Raw genomic sequence first — 16,655 nt, 5'->3', positions numbered from 1 at the left:
GCATAAAGTATCCCAAGATCAGGTGCAGCATTAGTGTCACTTCACTTAACTTGGGATCCTGTGCTGTAAATTCAGACATGGCCTTCAATTCACAGCAGCACATAGAGCAGAACAGCAACTTGCATTTATATAATGTAGTAAATCATCCCAAGGCACTTCACAGGAGAGTTAACAAACAAAGTTTGACATTGAGCCACATAAGGGGAAATTAGGAAATTGATCAAAGAGGTAGGTTTTAAGGGGCGTCTTAAAGGAGGAGAGAGAGGTAGAGAGGCAGTGAGGTTTAGGGAGGGAATTCCAGAGCTTAGCACCTAGACAACTGAAGGCACAGCCACCAATAGAGGGGCAAAGGAAATCGGGGAAGTGAAAGAGGCCAGAATTGGGGAACGCAGAGTTCTCAAAGGAATGTAGGGCTGGAGGAGATTACAGAGATAGGGAGGGGTGAGTGCACGGATGGATTTGAACACAAGGATGAGAATTGTAAATTTGAGGGGTTGCTGGACCAGGAACCAATGTAGCTCAGCAAGCACAGGGGTGATGGGTGATCAGGACTTGGAGCGAGTTAGGATACTGGCAACAGAGCTTTGGATGAGCTGAAGTTTACAATCAGTGGAAGATGGGAGGTTTCACCAGCGGATGGGCTGAGGCAGGGGAAGATATTATGGAGGTGGAAGTAGGCGGTCTTTGTGATGGAGAGGATATGGGGTCGGAAGCTCAGCTCAGGGTCAAATAGTGACGCTGAGGTTGCGAACAGTCTGGTTCAGCCTCAAATAGTGTCCAGGGAGGGGGATGGAATCCTTGGCGAGGGAACGGAGTTTGTGGCTGAAGCCGAAGACAACGGTTTCGGTCTTCCCAATATTTAATTGGAGGAAGTTTCTGCTCTTCCAATACTGGATGTCAGGGAAACAGCGTGACAAATCAGGTGCAGTGGAGGGGTCGAGAGAGGTGGCGGTGAGGTAGAGCTGGGTGTCATCAGCGTACATGTGGAATCTGACGTTGCTTTCGGATGACCTCTGTAGCTGGGCAGCGGTATGGTCCAGTCTCTTGTGTGCAAGTCAGATGCTGAGTGTGTGCCCAAATCATTCTGTCTCATTGCCATCTTAATGGATTGTCTCAGAACGGTTTGCAAATGGTAGATGAGGGATGTATTAAGAAAGAAAGTGCTTTCACTTAATCAAGCAGCTTTCACATTTTCAGGACATCCCAAAGTGGTTTACAACCAATAAATTACGTTCTGAAGTGCAGCCAAAGTAGTTATGTTGGCATAAGCAGCAGCCAATTTGCTCAAAGCAAGATCCCACAAACAGCAAAGTTCTTTCTGTCAATAATTACAGTGACAAAGCTGATTCGAGTACAAATCACGATTTCCCATTTTCTGCTCAGACTGACTTTTCAGGTGGGACCTGAATAGGTCCCCTTTCTTCCTCTTTCAAATGCTGACTAACCTGCTGTGCATTTTGGGCATTTCCAGCTTTTATTTCACTAATTTAATATGAAGATATAAGGGCAAATTTTGTGGAGCCCTGCACATAGCCAGTCGGAAAATTAAGGACCACGCCAATGGCACGAGACCTCATAAAATTTATCCTATAAAGTACGCTGTAGGATAAAAACAAATCGATTTGCAAATCACGTGGTTTTATAATTAAGCAAGAAAACAACCGATCCTAATCAAATGAACTCTGTACTATCTTCCAATTCATTCCCTCATATTCGGTCCTGTCCACATGCCTACCACAACAACCGTAATAGCACACATTAACACGGAAAGTTCAAAAGGGAACTCTTCAAAACAACAGACGGCATTGTTGACCATGTGATACTGTATCAGTAACTGTCTAAAGCACTTTAGGAACAGAGACTATCAAGATATTTTTGTAATAAAACTTACGGTGCGTTGTCATCTACATTCAGTTTGTAACCATTCAGCAGCTCAATTTTCTTCTTTCTCACTGGCTAAGTGTATTTTTCCCCTTCTAACTGGTTATTTTTGTTATTTGCCAATCATGTTTCACAAAAAGCTTTCTCGCCACTTTCAATTTTTCCCCAATCACAAAAGCTCTCTGAAATCTGGTTGCCACGGCAGTTGCTGATTCAACGTACACCTAAAAATAAAGTCTATTGCAAGCATATCATAAATTTACAAAAACAAATCACAAGCTTAATCACAAACTTTCCTCTCTCTGCAAGCAGCATGACATACTTTGCCGAGCCTTTGAATATCCTTAACTCCAGGTACAACCTCTCATCCATAGTTCACATTCCGCAACTGGCCAGTTAGTTCTCCACATTTGCAGGTGTAACGTAAGTGACCCAATATAATTAAACAAAAGGAGTCCATATTCAACGTAAACGCCAGGAGCTACTGCGTGCCACTCCTCCCAATCTCCGTAACCCCCTCCAGCCCTACAACCCTCCGAGATCTCTGCGCTCCTCCAATTCTGGCCTCTTGCTTGAAAATCTTGTGATTTTCTTCATTCCTCCATTGGCGGCTGTGCCTTCAGCTGCCTAGGCCCTAAGCTCTGGAAATCCCTCCCTAAACCTCTCCACCTCTTTCTCCTTCTTTAAGAGGCTCCTTAAAACCTATCTCTTTGACCAAGCTTTTGGTCACCTGTCTTAATATCTCCTTATGTGGCTCAGTGTCAAATTTTGTTTGATAACTCCTTGGGACATTAAAGACACTATATAAATGCAAGTTATTGTTGTGTGGGTTTGTTATTCACTGGTCTCATATTTGAGTTAAAAAAAAGGGGGGGGAACAGTTAAATAAAAGAAAAAGTGATAAAGGAGCACAGCAAAGAAAAGAGGAGACAAACAGGAAACCGATAGGTAAAACAGGAGGATAACAAAAGGGAGAGGACAAAGAAGTGAAAAGAATTAAGAGGAAAGAGAGAAAAGTAAATGATCAGAAAAGGGAAAAGAGAAATGAACGATATAGAGAGAAACAAAGTGAAGGATGGAGAAAGAAACAGAAACGGAAGTAGGAGGGGGAGAGAGATAAACAGAGTGAAGGAGAAACAGTAGATGGAAACAGAAACGAAGGAAGTAAAGCAGAAGTGAAGGAGGAGCAGGAGAACCAGAAATGGAGAGGTGAGAAAGAGAAAAAGCTTGAAGAGGGAACAGGAGAGGTAGAAAAAAAGAAGCAAAGGAGGAGTGAGAGGAACAGAAGTGACTTCCTTTTTGCAGATTTACCAGTATCCTTAGCGAGAGGAGCATGAAATCCAATGAGATTCCTTTGGTGGGCCTTGGCCTGTACACAATCAGAAAGTTGGGGCTTAGCTTGAAAAAGTAATGGAGACCAGGGTAAAAAAAGCAGGGTAATAGAAGCCAGAGAAATCGAGACCTGGTTACTAAGGAGCCATAGGTGTCAGCTGCTGAGGCCTATTCAGCTCCAAATTCTTTTTTAAATTGTTGTCTGTGAACATCAATGTGTAAAGTGAGGTTACAGAGTTTTAATGCTTAACAAGAATATAAAGTAGGATCACAGATATAAATTAGCTAAAAAATGAAAGTGGGAGTAGTACTAGGAATGAATATAAAGTGGGGGAATATGTAATTATAATGCACAGTGCGGAACAAAAATTATATAAAGTTGGAAGGGCATATTTAACAAAAACACAAAGGATTACAGAGATTTAAGTAATCATATAGCACAGTCTTTCAGACAGGAGGCAATGCTTGTTTCTGCCCTGAATAATTATGAGTTATGAAGTACAAGATCGCCATTTCTTGGTGGGAAAGGGTACTACATGAACATAAAACATAAGAAATAAGAGCAGGAGTAGGCCAATCGGCCCCTCGAGCCTGCTCCGCCATTCAATAAGATCATGGCTGATCTGATCCTAACCTCAAATCTAAATTCATGTCCAATTTCCTGCCCGCTCCCCGTAACCCCTAATTCCCTTTACTTCTAGAAAGGGAATTAGGGGTTATGGGGAGCGGGCAGGAAATTGGACATGAATTTAGATTTGAGGTTAGGATCACCTACATGAACATAAAAACATCATTACATTTTTTTCTCAGTTCTCTTTCCTTCTCTCCTCTTTTCTCTCTCTCTCACGCTGCAAAAGTGGCTGAATTCATAGCGAATGTAATTTTCAGCATCTGAAATAGGAAAAGATGTTACTAGAAATCTGAAATAAAAACCATAAATGCTGCACACACTGAGCAGGTTCGTCACCATCTAAAAAATGGGAATGTAAAATACAAAACAGGGGACTAAGATCCAAAAGGTGATTGAAGACAAAGCATCCACACTTCAAAACATTCAACCTATCTTTTCAGAGGTTGAAGGCACCTCTTGTGTGCTTCCAGTTTTTATCTGTTTCCTTTAGCTAAATCTTTAGTTATTTGATGTACAAGTGCTGCTGACCAACATGATGGGGCCTGAATTTCCATTCCAAAAAGTGTCAGAACACAACACAAAGTGCCCAGGTCCCTGCTTATTTTTCTGCGCATCAGAATTTGCATAGGGAGCAAGTGCATTCTGATACTATGCAAATATGGGAAATATATCTTACAACATATTTCCCACCATTTGTGCCCTAGAAGTCCCGGACATAAGGGAAATCTGTGTTCTCCGATGTCCAGTGTTGTTAAGGGCATCGGGGGAGTTGGGGAAAGCGTGGGTGGAGGAAGGCATTTAAATTTTAAAAAGCCGAATTCCTTATTGCAACGACCAACCTATTTGAAAACTGCACTGGTCTATTTTTTATTGATTGGGCAGCCATTTATAGTGCGGGGAGCTGCCACGAGTTTCCATCCTCCTCCTCCTGAGGTGGAAGCCCCAGTTCCGTCTTAAATGCTGTGGTCTCCCGCTTGAAATATGACTTTGTTAAGTGGGCTAGGGTGAGGGCACATACAACAGGTGGGCAGAAGTTTGGCCTGGCCAAAAGTGTGTAACTATTTTTTTAAATATTCGTTCATGGGATGTGGGCGTCGCTGGCGAGGCCGTCATTTATTGCCCATCCCTAATTGCCCTTGAGAAGGTGGTGGTGAGCCGCCTTCTTGAACCGCGACAGAGCGATAATTCAGGATCGATGGGATTAAAGGCTTCCTCATGGCTCAGCAATTTTATGAATTATGAAGTGCAAGACTGCCATTCCCTGGCCAGAAAGAGTACAACATGAAAATAAAAATATATGCCAGGAAGATTCCAGGTTTGATCCTTTATCTATGCTGTGTTAGCTGCTCTCCAGGGTGGCTGTAGTAATTGGCCTTAGCCCCGCTGAATTATGAAAGGGCAAATTGGCCAAGGTTTCAGCTCCTGGTTATTATCCAGTGGACCCTGCTGGAATTGCGGGTGCATGGACATCAGATATAGAAAACAAAGAAAGAGCTTGCATTTATATAGCACCTTTCATGGTCTCAGGATGTCCCAAAGCACTTACAGCCAATGAAGTACTTTTGAAGTGAATGCAGGAAACCCGGCAGCCAATATGCACACAGCAAGATCCCACAAACGGCAATGTGATAGTGACCAGATAATCTGTTTTAGTGAAGTTGGTTGAGGGATACATGTTGGCCTGAACATCGGGGAAAACTGCCCTGCTCTTCTTCGAATTATTCCATGGGATCTTTTACGTTCACCTGAGAGGGCAGGAGGCCTTGGTTTAACGTCTCATCCGAAGGATAGCACCTCCGACAATGCTGCATTCCCTCAGTGTTAGCCTAGATTTTGTGCTTAAGTCTCTGGAGTGGGACTTGAACTCATAAACCTACTGACTCAGAGGTGACAGTGCTACCACTGAGCCACGACTGACACCTAAGTAAGGACACAATCACATTCACTCTAGGTTGCTTTAAAGGCTCACACACCAATAATGGTTGCTTGGGTAAGATAGCAGAGGGTGACCGGTGGCCATAGACCTTACCACAGCGAGGGGTCAATTTGACAAGTGGAACTTTCTACTTGAAAGTTTGCATTGCTTGTATATTTTGTAATATGTTCTCAGTGATTGGGGCAGTTGAATCTTTCATTCATACAAATCTGAGAAAGAACACAAAAACAAGAACCGCAGAAAGAGGGTTAAGCTGAAGGAGGGAAATCTGAATTATTTGAATGAGATTTCTGGACAAAACGTCCTCTAGTCAGCCTGTTCCGCCATTCAATTAGATCATGGCAGATCAGTATCTTAACTCCAGCTACCTGCCTTGGTTCTATAACCCTTAATACCCTTGCCTAACAAAAATCTATCGATCTGAGTTTTAAAATTTTCAATTGATGTGGCGTCAATAGCATTTTGGGGGAACTCACTGGTAATATTAAGTACTATTGCAGAAATGTTTGGCAAAGAAGGAAAGATGTAACTCAGCTTAACCTTTTATAAATTTGGTGATTTTGGTTCTCTCTATATTATCCACCATGCAACCCAATGGAAAAGTCTGCTTTTTCAGTATCTGTAGTGTTGGCCTGTCCTTGATGAAATGACTTCTGTGAATAGAAGTTGTTTTTAAACCACATCTCACTACCTCCTGTGACCAATTGCAAGCGGTATATGCTGCTGTGCTAAAAAGAAAGGTAGGAATTGCAGAATATGTGTGGAACTTGTCAGCTTTACAGTGGAAGATAGAAGTGCCTGATATCCTCCTGTCACATCAACACCTTTAGGGGAGGAGGGAAGGAGCAAAAGGTTGGCAGAAAGAAAAAGCATTTTTAAAAAACTGATCAGGTAGCATAGTGATCTGGCACATTGGGTATAGTAATCCATAATGGAGCAAGATGTGAGTTTGTGCCTTTGATTTCCCCTCTAGGGGAAGTCCCACCTCCAACATACTGCTGCAAGGAGACATCAAGTAGAGGCTGGGCACTTTCAGCCATTCTGCTATAAACCAACATTGGTAGAACCTAGTTAACAGGTGCTAAACTATGATCTCAGTTAAGAAACGTGCAAGATAATGGCAGGGAAAAGAACATTTTAGTAACAGGATAGTTCCTTAAAAATATGGAACAACCAGTTAGATTAACCAACAATGAAATTAAGTTTTGCACCAAGGAAACCTATATATTTTTATTTTAAAAAATACAAGAGTTCCTGAAAAAATTGATTCTACTGTTGGAGAATGCTATAGGCTAGCAGTTCAACCACTTTTTCTTATTAAAAAGATCTTTGTGCATTTGGGATATGTAGGTCCTCAGTCCTGATACACTCTGGTTTCACCATTCATATCTCTGTTCCCTTACATTAAACGTCACATTGTATTGAAATCTAAGTCAGGGCCTGGACCCATTACAAGTTTACCTTTGGCCCTCACCTGCTCAATAAGGTTTCTCAGTAGTTCTCCGGTGTTGTGACCTTAGCCAGATTTTCCAGACAATGAAATTTGTGTGGATATGGGAAGCAATGATTGAGTACAGTAAATATATGAGAAACAACTCAAACACGGAGTTTAAATGATTGCATTTGACTACATACAAAAGGTTACACGTTGACAAAATTTACTTTTCTCTGGATGAATTACTGCAATTAATTAATTTCTGCTAAATTAGACATATGAATGTAGATAAAATACCTGGGTTAATGGAATCGAGTTACGGTGAGTTAAGCACAAGTTGAATTTTCTCCTCTCCTGATTCCTTGCTGGGGTACAGTTCTACAGATGCACATACCTTCTTATACGTTGCTCAAATGCCCATTCTTCATGTATGAGCCCAAACAATGAATGTCAGCAGGTTATGTTACCATGGAGTGCATCTCAGCCAAGCCTAATCCTGTCTGTGCTGGATATTTGTTCACACACACATTCTAGCAGGGGTAATTAGAAGGAACATCGACCGCAATAGATTGGTATACTATCCTATTATCGGGGTTTGAATCAAGCCAGATTGAGGGTTCTTAACAGTTTGAACCCAATGCTTGGATGCAGCATAAAGCTGTCCACATTTCAACACTGATGGTATACCATTTGTAGAGAGGTAATAAGGATGACTGCTGTGGGAGGTGAAAGTACCACACTGGCATAGAAGGAGGTGCTTTTTTGAGGTGACTTTCCCCCTTTGGGTTTTATTGCCACCCTGGTTGAAACTAACAGCGGACCATAAACCAAATCTGGAACCTCCAAAATGTTAAATTTTGTTACAAAGAGGCAGGTACACACACAGACCTTAACATCACCAACCTATTGCTGTAGGATTGGGTGCTAATCCATCAAATAAGAGCTTCTCAATGTTCAATGCACCAGAGTGATATTTAGCCATACAGCCCAGAAAGGTCCCCAGTTCAAACTCTGATGGTGCTGGAATAGGAATAGAGCTGCTACTACCAGCTACATTGTCCTCAAGTTTTTGAGAGGGGAAAGGGAGAATGGAGCTAAGTTTTAAAAAAAAATGGCCAGCATTACATTCCAGTGACTCCTGCAGGAAATGCAGGTATGCAAGATACTGGTGGGGGGAGGAAGGAGGGCAGGATTTGGCTCACCTGGGATGGCCTCACTTTCTAAATTTACATACAAAAAATGGACACTTGACTGAGGCTAGCTGGTAACTGTAGAATCAGACCCTGACTTCAGGAACAGGGGGCAAATAGAAGGGAAAGTGTGTCATCTATTTCCCCTTTTTTAAAATGGAGATACTAGTGGCTTTCTTGTGGTGTTGCTCATGGTAAATCAAAGCACATGTTGTTTCACAAGAACAGGAGCATATACTAAGTAACAATATATCATTCTGCTGCAGAGGAATTGTGCGTAATTTGCTCTGTCCCAGTAATGTCAAATTGCTGTATTATCCTGAGATGACTTGCCCTTAAGGGCATCCAGAGCTGAATTAGTAGGTATTCTCTGTTGTTGGAGAAGCTTATGTGTAGGCTGGAAATGACAAGTTTTTTTTTTAAAAAGTGACTAAAAGCTGCATGTATGACATTTGAAATGCAAGAGACGCATCTCAAAACATTCACGGCTCGGCTGTGATTCCCTTCCACCCACGGTCAAACAGCTTGCCAACACCTACCAATCAACTGTCCCACAAATGATTGCTATTTAGGCAAGGAGCCAGAGGGTGCCCACTGCCCACTGCCCACAGAACCCTAACCCAGCAAGGAGTCAATGCCTTCAGAAGCAGAGAACATAAGGGGGGAAAAAACAAGGGATGAAAACTAGTTGGTAACAGTGTGTTTATTTCCCATATATACATATCACAGTTCTGCATCCAGATTACACTTCCCTGGAATTCAGTTTTCTGGCCTATAAGTTTTTTAAAAAATTTCCAGTGCCTCTGAACACAAACACAATATGTACACAACAGCCAAAATACACCAAACGCTCTCAACGTTGGACAGCCTCCCATTTGAGATCAAGATCCTGCTCCAAAAGTTCCAGCTTTTTCTGCTATTTCCAAAGCCACTTTCAAATTCTGTTCAAAAAGATCACACCTGCAGATAAAAGACACATTTTAAATTTAAAAAAATAGATCAGAAGCTATACATGAGAGGGCTTATTTTGAATTGGACCACACAGTTGCAATCAAGAACCCACAAATGAATAAATATTCAGGTCATGCTATGAACAGCCTGAGCCATTTCTGCTCTGTAAGTATCTCATAAAAGGTCAGCAAGAAGCAGAGACTATGTTTAATTCCACCACTTGCTGCAGCAACGTCTCCTGTCTAAACATCCCTCATGGAATGGACAAGATTGAGAATTCCCCACAGGAAAAACTAATGATATGGAGCAACTTCATGTCCTACAAATTACATAATGTACTCGAGCATTATTGCAGTCTGAATTATATTTCATCTACATTGTATTTTTTTTAAATTGAGGTTTATGAAATTCTTCTAATTGTGCCTTTATCCTCAGTCTGTTTTTCTGAGCTCACCAAGGTAGAGAATGAAGGCTAAGAGGTGGTTAGGTGGAACCTCACTTATAAATTATGTGGGTTAAATATCCAATCCCTCCACCACCGGCATATCACAGCTGCAGTGTATACTATCTACAAGTTGTACTGCATTAGGTCACCAAGGATTCTTTAGCAGCACCTCCCAAACCAGGACCTCGACCGCCTAGAAGGACAAGGGCAGCAGGTGCGTGGGAACACCACCACCTCCAAGTTCCCCACAAGTCACACACCATCCTGACTTGGAAATATGTCGCCATTTCTTCATCTTTGAGTCAAAGTCCTCGAACTCTCGACCTAACACACTACGGCAGCACCTTCACCACAAGGATTGCAGCGGTTCAAGAAGGCAGCACACCACCACCTTCTCAAGGGCAACTAGGGATGAGTAATAAATGCCAGCTTTGCCAATGATGCCCATATCCCAAGAATGAATATACTAAAAGAATGTTATGGACACTGGCCCAGGTTTAGTATCACCAAGAGAGTTGGTGTCGTGAACTTTATTATTTTTGTATATCCAAGGAGGTACAAGTTAAACATTCTTTAATCAAGTATGATTTCTGTAATGATTTTCTAATTCTAATAAACCGGATGTGTAATCTATAACCTAAACTGCATGGTTTGATGGATTGTTTATTCTTTTGCTATCCAAAAGACAAGGAGAACATGAGAATTGCAGCAATTAGCCCACTGAATTGACACAAGAAGGATATCAGTTTGACCCCTGGGCAATGCTATGTAACCAGATATTGTGAGATTAAAGCCACTTGCATACAGGAGTGGTACATGACTTTGAGCTTGACAGAAATGACCAGTGACACTGTAAAAACCTAACAGGTGCCTCTGACAATGCAGCACTCTCATAGTACTGCATTGGAGTGTCAGTCTACATTATGTACTCAAAGACCTATTTTGGGGCTCAAACCTACAACTTTTTGATGCAGAGGAGAGAGTACCAATAACTGAGCACACATAGGTGGCCTTCTTTTAATTCAAAGATTTTTTTTTTAAGGACGACCAGGGGCAACCCAACAGAACTCTTCTATGACTATGTCTGTTAATGACCACCTTATACTCTGGTTAAACAAAAAACACAGCAACGCCACAGCATTCAAATTTCTCGGTAATTCAGCCATTAATAAGCAGCTTGGAAAAAATGAAAAGCAATTCTATTGATGTATCTGAGGCATTCTATCATATGATAGTATAAACAGGCAATTATTTGCATACAGAATTAAAGGGTTATAATAGAAAACATTTCAAACCCCATATATTTTATTTAACAAGAGTTAAAAATCAGAACATGACCCACTGGCCGAAAAAGCACAATGCCCCAAAAATATGCACAACCACATCGACAACACAGCCACGTATACACATACAAATACCAAGTGAACAAATTGTGGAAACCGTTGAAATTCAATGACAAACACGTTCTTCTCTATCTACTGGGCTTCCTGGACCACCCACCAATTTACAGCTGAGCAAGAGCAGGTGGGTGATCTGCCTCCCCAGGATTCTGCCAGTCCCACTCAAAGGTGGGCCACAGCAGCCTACAACAAACAACTCTTCATCAGGCATCCCTTCCATGTGGAAGCAACCGGCATCCATTTGGCACTTTCTTCAAAACAGCAGGTTCTTTTTAAAAACGCATTAACAGTGGGAAAAGCTCCTTACCAGAGCCAAGTCAGAAAATGACCCCTACTGTTATTAGAAGAGAGAACAGATGGCAAGTTAAAGGAGCAATGCAGCAGGCAACAGCGGTGAATCCAATGATCGTAGATGCTGTGCTACTTCTGAATTGGTTCTAGTGTAAAATCTATCCCAGCGGTGGTTTTACCTGAAGCTGATACTTAGTTTAGAACCAAAACAGCAGGTCGAGCGGTTGACAAAATAGAACAGGTTGTGGCTCTGAATCTACTGCGAACACTTCACTGTACAGAGTGGTGGAGAGTCATTGCCCCTTCCTAGATATAAAATCTATACATTCGCAGTCCCTGTTTCCCACCGAGTGTTTCAGCCCTACCTGATTGGCATCTCGAGAGAGTAGAATGGATTTTTAAGAGCAAAGTCTGAATAAATTTCATATATCTTCCGTAGGAGGGAATCAATTCCAGCTTGGCGAGGGTCTGCCAACACAATGAACTTAATTCCTTTAACAGTGAAGAAAAACACAGAACACACAGAGTCAGAATAACTCACTTTAAAGAGGAACTTCAGAACATCAATAATAAACCTCCAGGACAATGCTACAAGAATTACTGGGGTATTTTATTGGGAATCCAGTCAGAATGGAAATCATAAATAAGACTGGTTTTCATTCTCAACCACCTTGTGTAATGGGAGGTGGTGAAGTAGGGAGAACGAAGCAGATGCCCTGGCCCAACAATGTAATCACATTATCCTTTCTATATTATGGAGAAAGGGAACATGGATGAAATAGTATGAAGCTTCAGAAATAGGAAATGTTCTGCTATGTTACTCACCTGTCAGTGTTTGGAAACAATGCAGTTTGAAGGTGTCAGTTTCCAGCACTTCTATTCCAGAACTTCCTGGCTCTGGTGACAACTGGGAACCAATTGCAAACAACCTGAGAATATAAACAGAACTTATTTTGGGTCTGATATGTGTACAGTACAATATCCTTCAAAAAGCCCCAAAATGTAAAGGCAGAGGCCATTACTTCCAAGTGCCAGTAGAATCATTTTAGGGTCTCAATTCCAAATATAATTTGTAAAGAATGTGCACACTCATTTTTTTTTAAAATTGAAACGTTACTAAGCACAAATTGTGTCTGTGTCATGTAGTTTCTTCACTTTGTACTTCCAAACTGATCCCAGCTGCAGTGTCGATATGGTCAGGAATTTCAACAGTGGGGATACCTGGAGCCTCAGTGTAGATGGTCAGCCCTGAAAAGTTAAAATAAAATGCTGGAAGTTCACAGGTCAGCATCTGAAAAGACAAGTTAACATTTCAGGTGGAGACCCTTTGTTGGCCCTGATAAAGGTTCTTTATCTGAAACATTAACCAATCTTTTGTCAAGTGCTGCTGCACCGGCTCTCTGTTTCCAGTATTTTCTGTCTTTATTTCAGATTTTCAACATTTGTAGTTTTTCCTTCCAATCCTGACAGTTGTGCATTTCCCAACAGATCTCCATGTGAATGTTTGCATCTGCCTGGCCTGACACCTGTGCAGCTGAGAGGGTGAGCACACAGCCTGATCGCACACACTGCCAATGCCTCCTGCAGACAGTCACCAGGACATTCCAGGGGACTACGCAGGGATGCCTTTCCTTTCCTTCTGCTGGGAGACAGTGCAGCCTCCGCTCTGTGCCTCCACACTCAATATGGCTCAGATCAAAAAGTGAGCAGAGTGGGTTTCAACTTCCTGTCTATCCCCACTCTGAACACTGAGCAATAGTGCACTAACTTTCAGCACAGTGTCTATCCCGACTCTAACACTTGAGCAATAGTAAAGTATATATATATATATATTAAAAAAAAGCTTTATGGAGATCAAGGGAAACTTTAGATTAAATTACTTCCTTGACTCTATTGTTCCTTTTCACTGGACTTGGGACAATGGCAACATTCAATTATCAGCACATGCTTCTCACAGCATTCAAATTAACCCTCGGTCACCACCATCGGAGATGCAACAAGTCCTCTTAAAGTGACAAATTCATAACAGTCATTGTTGTTTCCAGCTAACATCACTCTTTACTTTGGCAGTTTAATAAAGACATCTCACTGCATCTTCTTCAGGGGTAAGAATGGGCTAGAAACTTGCTCTCAGACCTCCATCAATGCTGCTACACAAGAACAAATTGAGGTAACTGGCTGTCTGGGGAAGTGCCTGGTCTTCTCAAGAGGCACAGTTGAGACTGATAATGGAGCCAGTGGGTAATTGTAGGGTTAGATGGACATACTACCACTCAAAGGGCAGCACTCTCACTTCTGGTCAGAAGGTGGAAAGTTTGAGCCCCATATCAGGGCCCAAGTGTATAATCTAGGCTGGCATTCTAGTGCAGCACTGAGGAAGTGTTGCACTTTTGGAGGCATTATCCTTCGGACGAGATATGAAACAGAGGTCCTACATGTTGAGATGGACATTAAGGCTTTAACAGGAAAACAGGGGAGCAGGTATTCTAGAAGACTAAGATCAAATGGACAGAAGGGCCTTCCTCATTCAAACCTATTTTGTGACCTGTAACAGTCCTATTTTCAAAATTCCAGGTGCTGAAGACAGGGCTCACCAAATCTATAATTATTTGAACTAAGAGGCTAATTTTTAGGGGGCCAAAAATACAACAAAATAGTATAACAACCACCAGCAGAGTAACAAGAAAATGCATCCCAAGTACCATAGTCCAGATAGATAGTAAAGATCTCATCCTATTACTTGAAAAAGAGCTGGTGTTTCTCTGGGTGTCCTGGCCAGCATTCTTCCGTCAACCAGTACCAAAAGAAAACAGATTATCCGACCATTCATCTCACTGTCCATGTGAAACACCAGCAATTCTAAAAATCAGGTTTTTTTTGCTGTTACAAAACTTACGAATGAAACATGGATGCCAACATTAATTTCTCATTCGACGTCAGACGAGGACGTCCAAAGCGAATTGCCAAAGGGTAATTGAAAGAGGTATTCAGATACTCCATCACGTCCCTGTTATCAGTCATGTACCTTCCATTTACATCAATCCCATTAATTGAAAGCACAGCATATCCGACTGGGAAAAAAGCAGAAAGAATGTAAAATTGAAACACCAAAGCAATAGTATTCAAAGCTTAAACACACAAATAGTTAGACTCACAGGTCAGTAAAAATAGTTTAAAATTCTGCAGCCAGCAGAAGTACTTTTAAGAATAATTACCATGTGGCTTGCTGGTATGAACAGTAACAAAATCTACATTTGAACTGTAAAATTAAAGTTACATTTACATAAATGTAGGACTCCTCTTGACCATGACAGGTGCTTGGTACATGGAAAAACTCAAGAGAAATAGAGTGCTAGGTCTTACAGCTGTGCTGATGCAGAAGAACTTACATTTATAGAAAGAACAAACTTGTATTTATATGGCACCTTTTATATCTTCAGATGTCCCAAAGCACTTCAGTCAATTAATAACTTCTGAAGTGTACTCACCGTTGTTACATTCGCAAATGTGGCAGCTAATTAGTGCACAGCAAAAGGTCCCACAAACAGCAATGAGATAATGACCAATTTTTTTTTAAAGTGATGTCAGTTTTGGGATAAACGTTGGCCAGGACACTGGCAGACTCCTTATTATTCTTCAAATGAGATGGCATGAGATGTATTACAGCCACCTGAACAGGCGGACAGGCCTCGGTTTAACATCTCATCACAACATCTTCCTCCACTCTGTTTTGCCATTTATCCCCAGAGCCCATTTGTATCCCTCCTGATACCCATTCATTGGAGGAGCGGGGAATGAAGGCAAAAAAAGTTACATCTGTTTTGCTCCCCAGTTTGTACTGAGTTTGCTGAGCTCAGTAGGGTGGCAGTAGCTAAAACTGGCCTCAGTGCCTCTGAATTGGGGGCAGGGAGAGTGAACTACTGCTGATTAATATCCAATGCCGCTGCTGGAAATACATATGTGTGAATGTTAGGCAAGGACAGGAACTGACACTGGTCGTGATGCCACACTGACATAGAAAGTCTAGACTCATCCATGAAGACAACCACTGCAATGGGGAACTAGAAAGCAAATGACACCCATGGAGCAAACCGACAAGTCAGCACCTTCAGGAGAGAAAGGAACAATCCATAAAAATAGAGCAAGTATTTAATAGAGCTGCTTCCTCGCAAACAACTAAAATACCCAAACACACAAAGCCTAGATACAGATTCAGGTCTCGGTGCAATATTACCATTACTATACATTAAACAATCCAAACACTTATGTCCAAACTAACTCAAATCTATCGCTACAGATGCAGAGCTCCATCTGTGGGTTGGGTTGGGTTGGGTTGTTGATGATGATGATGATGGAGACTTGGCACTGACACATCTTCCCAATTTCCATCTCAAGTTCCACCCACCCTTGACAGATTTTTTAAAAGAAATCTTGGAATCTATTAGAGATATGTGACGGCTAAAGGATAATTAATGAAATGCAATGTACCATTTTCTTTCTAAGATGTATGAACGTCTGACTGACTCACAGTTGTGAATGTCAACTTGACAATAGCTGCTGTAAAAGCAACAGCCAGGGGCATTGTTTAAAACCTCTTTTTCTGTGTCACTTCAACGCCCAATTGCCTGGGCTAGGCCCCAGTCGTACGGGGGACGTTTCCTAGCAGCAGCCGCCGCCGCCATCAGCGCTCTGTTCCCCGGCCTGCCCTCACCTTTGATACCGTCCCTCTGACCGAAAGCCACCACCACCCGCTCGTCGTACACCTTCAGCACCAGGTCCAGCGGGTAGCTGAAGGTCTTCTCCACGTCGGAGCGGGGCGAGTAGTTGTCGTACTGGTAAACCAGGCCGCCGGCCTTATTCACCACATAGACGCTGAAAACCACCATCACTGCGCCGCGCGCGGGGGGGGGGGAACGCTGGGAAATGTAGTCCCTCCCCCCTCCCCGCAGCTGCGCAATAGAGCGCCTACAACTCCCAGAGCGCACCGCGCGCACCTGCCCCTCCCCCCCCTCCTCCCCCTTAAAGGAGCAGCTTGTACATCACATGGTCAAGGAGGCATCTTGAAACATTTCACACAAATCAATTGCACTGAGTGCTCTGTAGGAGGGGGGCGGGCAGGTCGGTGGACGTCCTCGTGGGCCTGCTCCTGGGCCTGTCCAAGGT

The 16,655-nt window shown here is 42.3% G+C and overlaps 1 protein-coding gene across 1 annotated transcript; it reads right to left on the bottom strand.

Moving 5' to 3' along the window:
• Positions 1–9,090: 9,090 nt before the first annotated feature.
• trappc4 (trafficking protein particle complex subunit 4) lies at positions 9,091–16,428 on the bottom strand. The gene is made up of 5 exons (XM_067970968.1): positions 16,204–16,428; positions 14,389–14,563; positions 12,318–12,421; positions 11,858–11,984; positions 9,091–9,365 (listed from the first exon to the last, which is right to left on the bottom strand). Exons 1-5 carry the CDS (start codon positions 16,376–16,378, stop codon positions 9,287–9,289), a joined length of 660 nt encoding a protein of 219 aa, XP_067827069.1. The 5' UTR covers positions 16,379–16,428; the 3' UTR covers positions 9,091–9,286.
• Between the last annotated feature and the right edge of the window lie 227 nt (positions 16,429–16,655).

The sequence above is a fragment of the Heptranchias perlo genome, chromosome 33, assembly GCF_035084215.1.
Source record: "Heptranchias perlo isolate sHepPer1 chromosome 33, sHepPer1.hap1, whole genome shotgun sequence".
Lineage (NCBI taxonomy): Eukaryota > Metazoa > Chordata > Chondrichthyes > Hexanchiformes > Hexanchidae > Heptranchias > Heptranchias perlo.
Note: the sequence above shows the minus strand (reverse complement) of the source record. Positions and strands in the feature narration are given on the sequence as shown.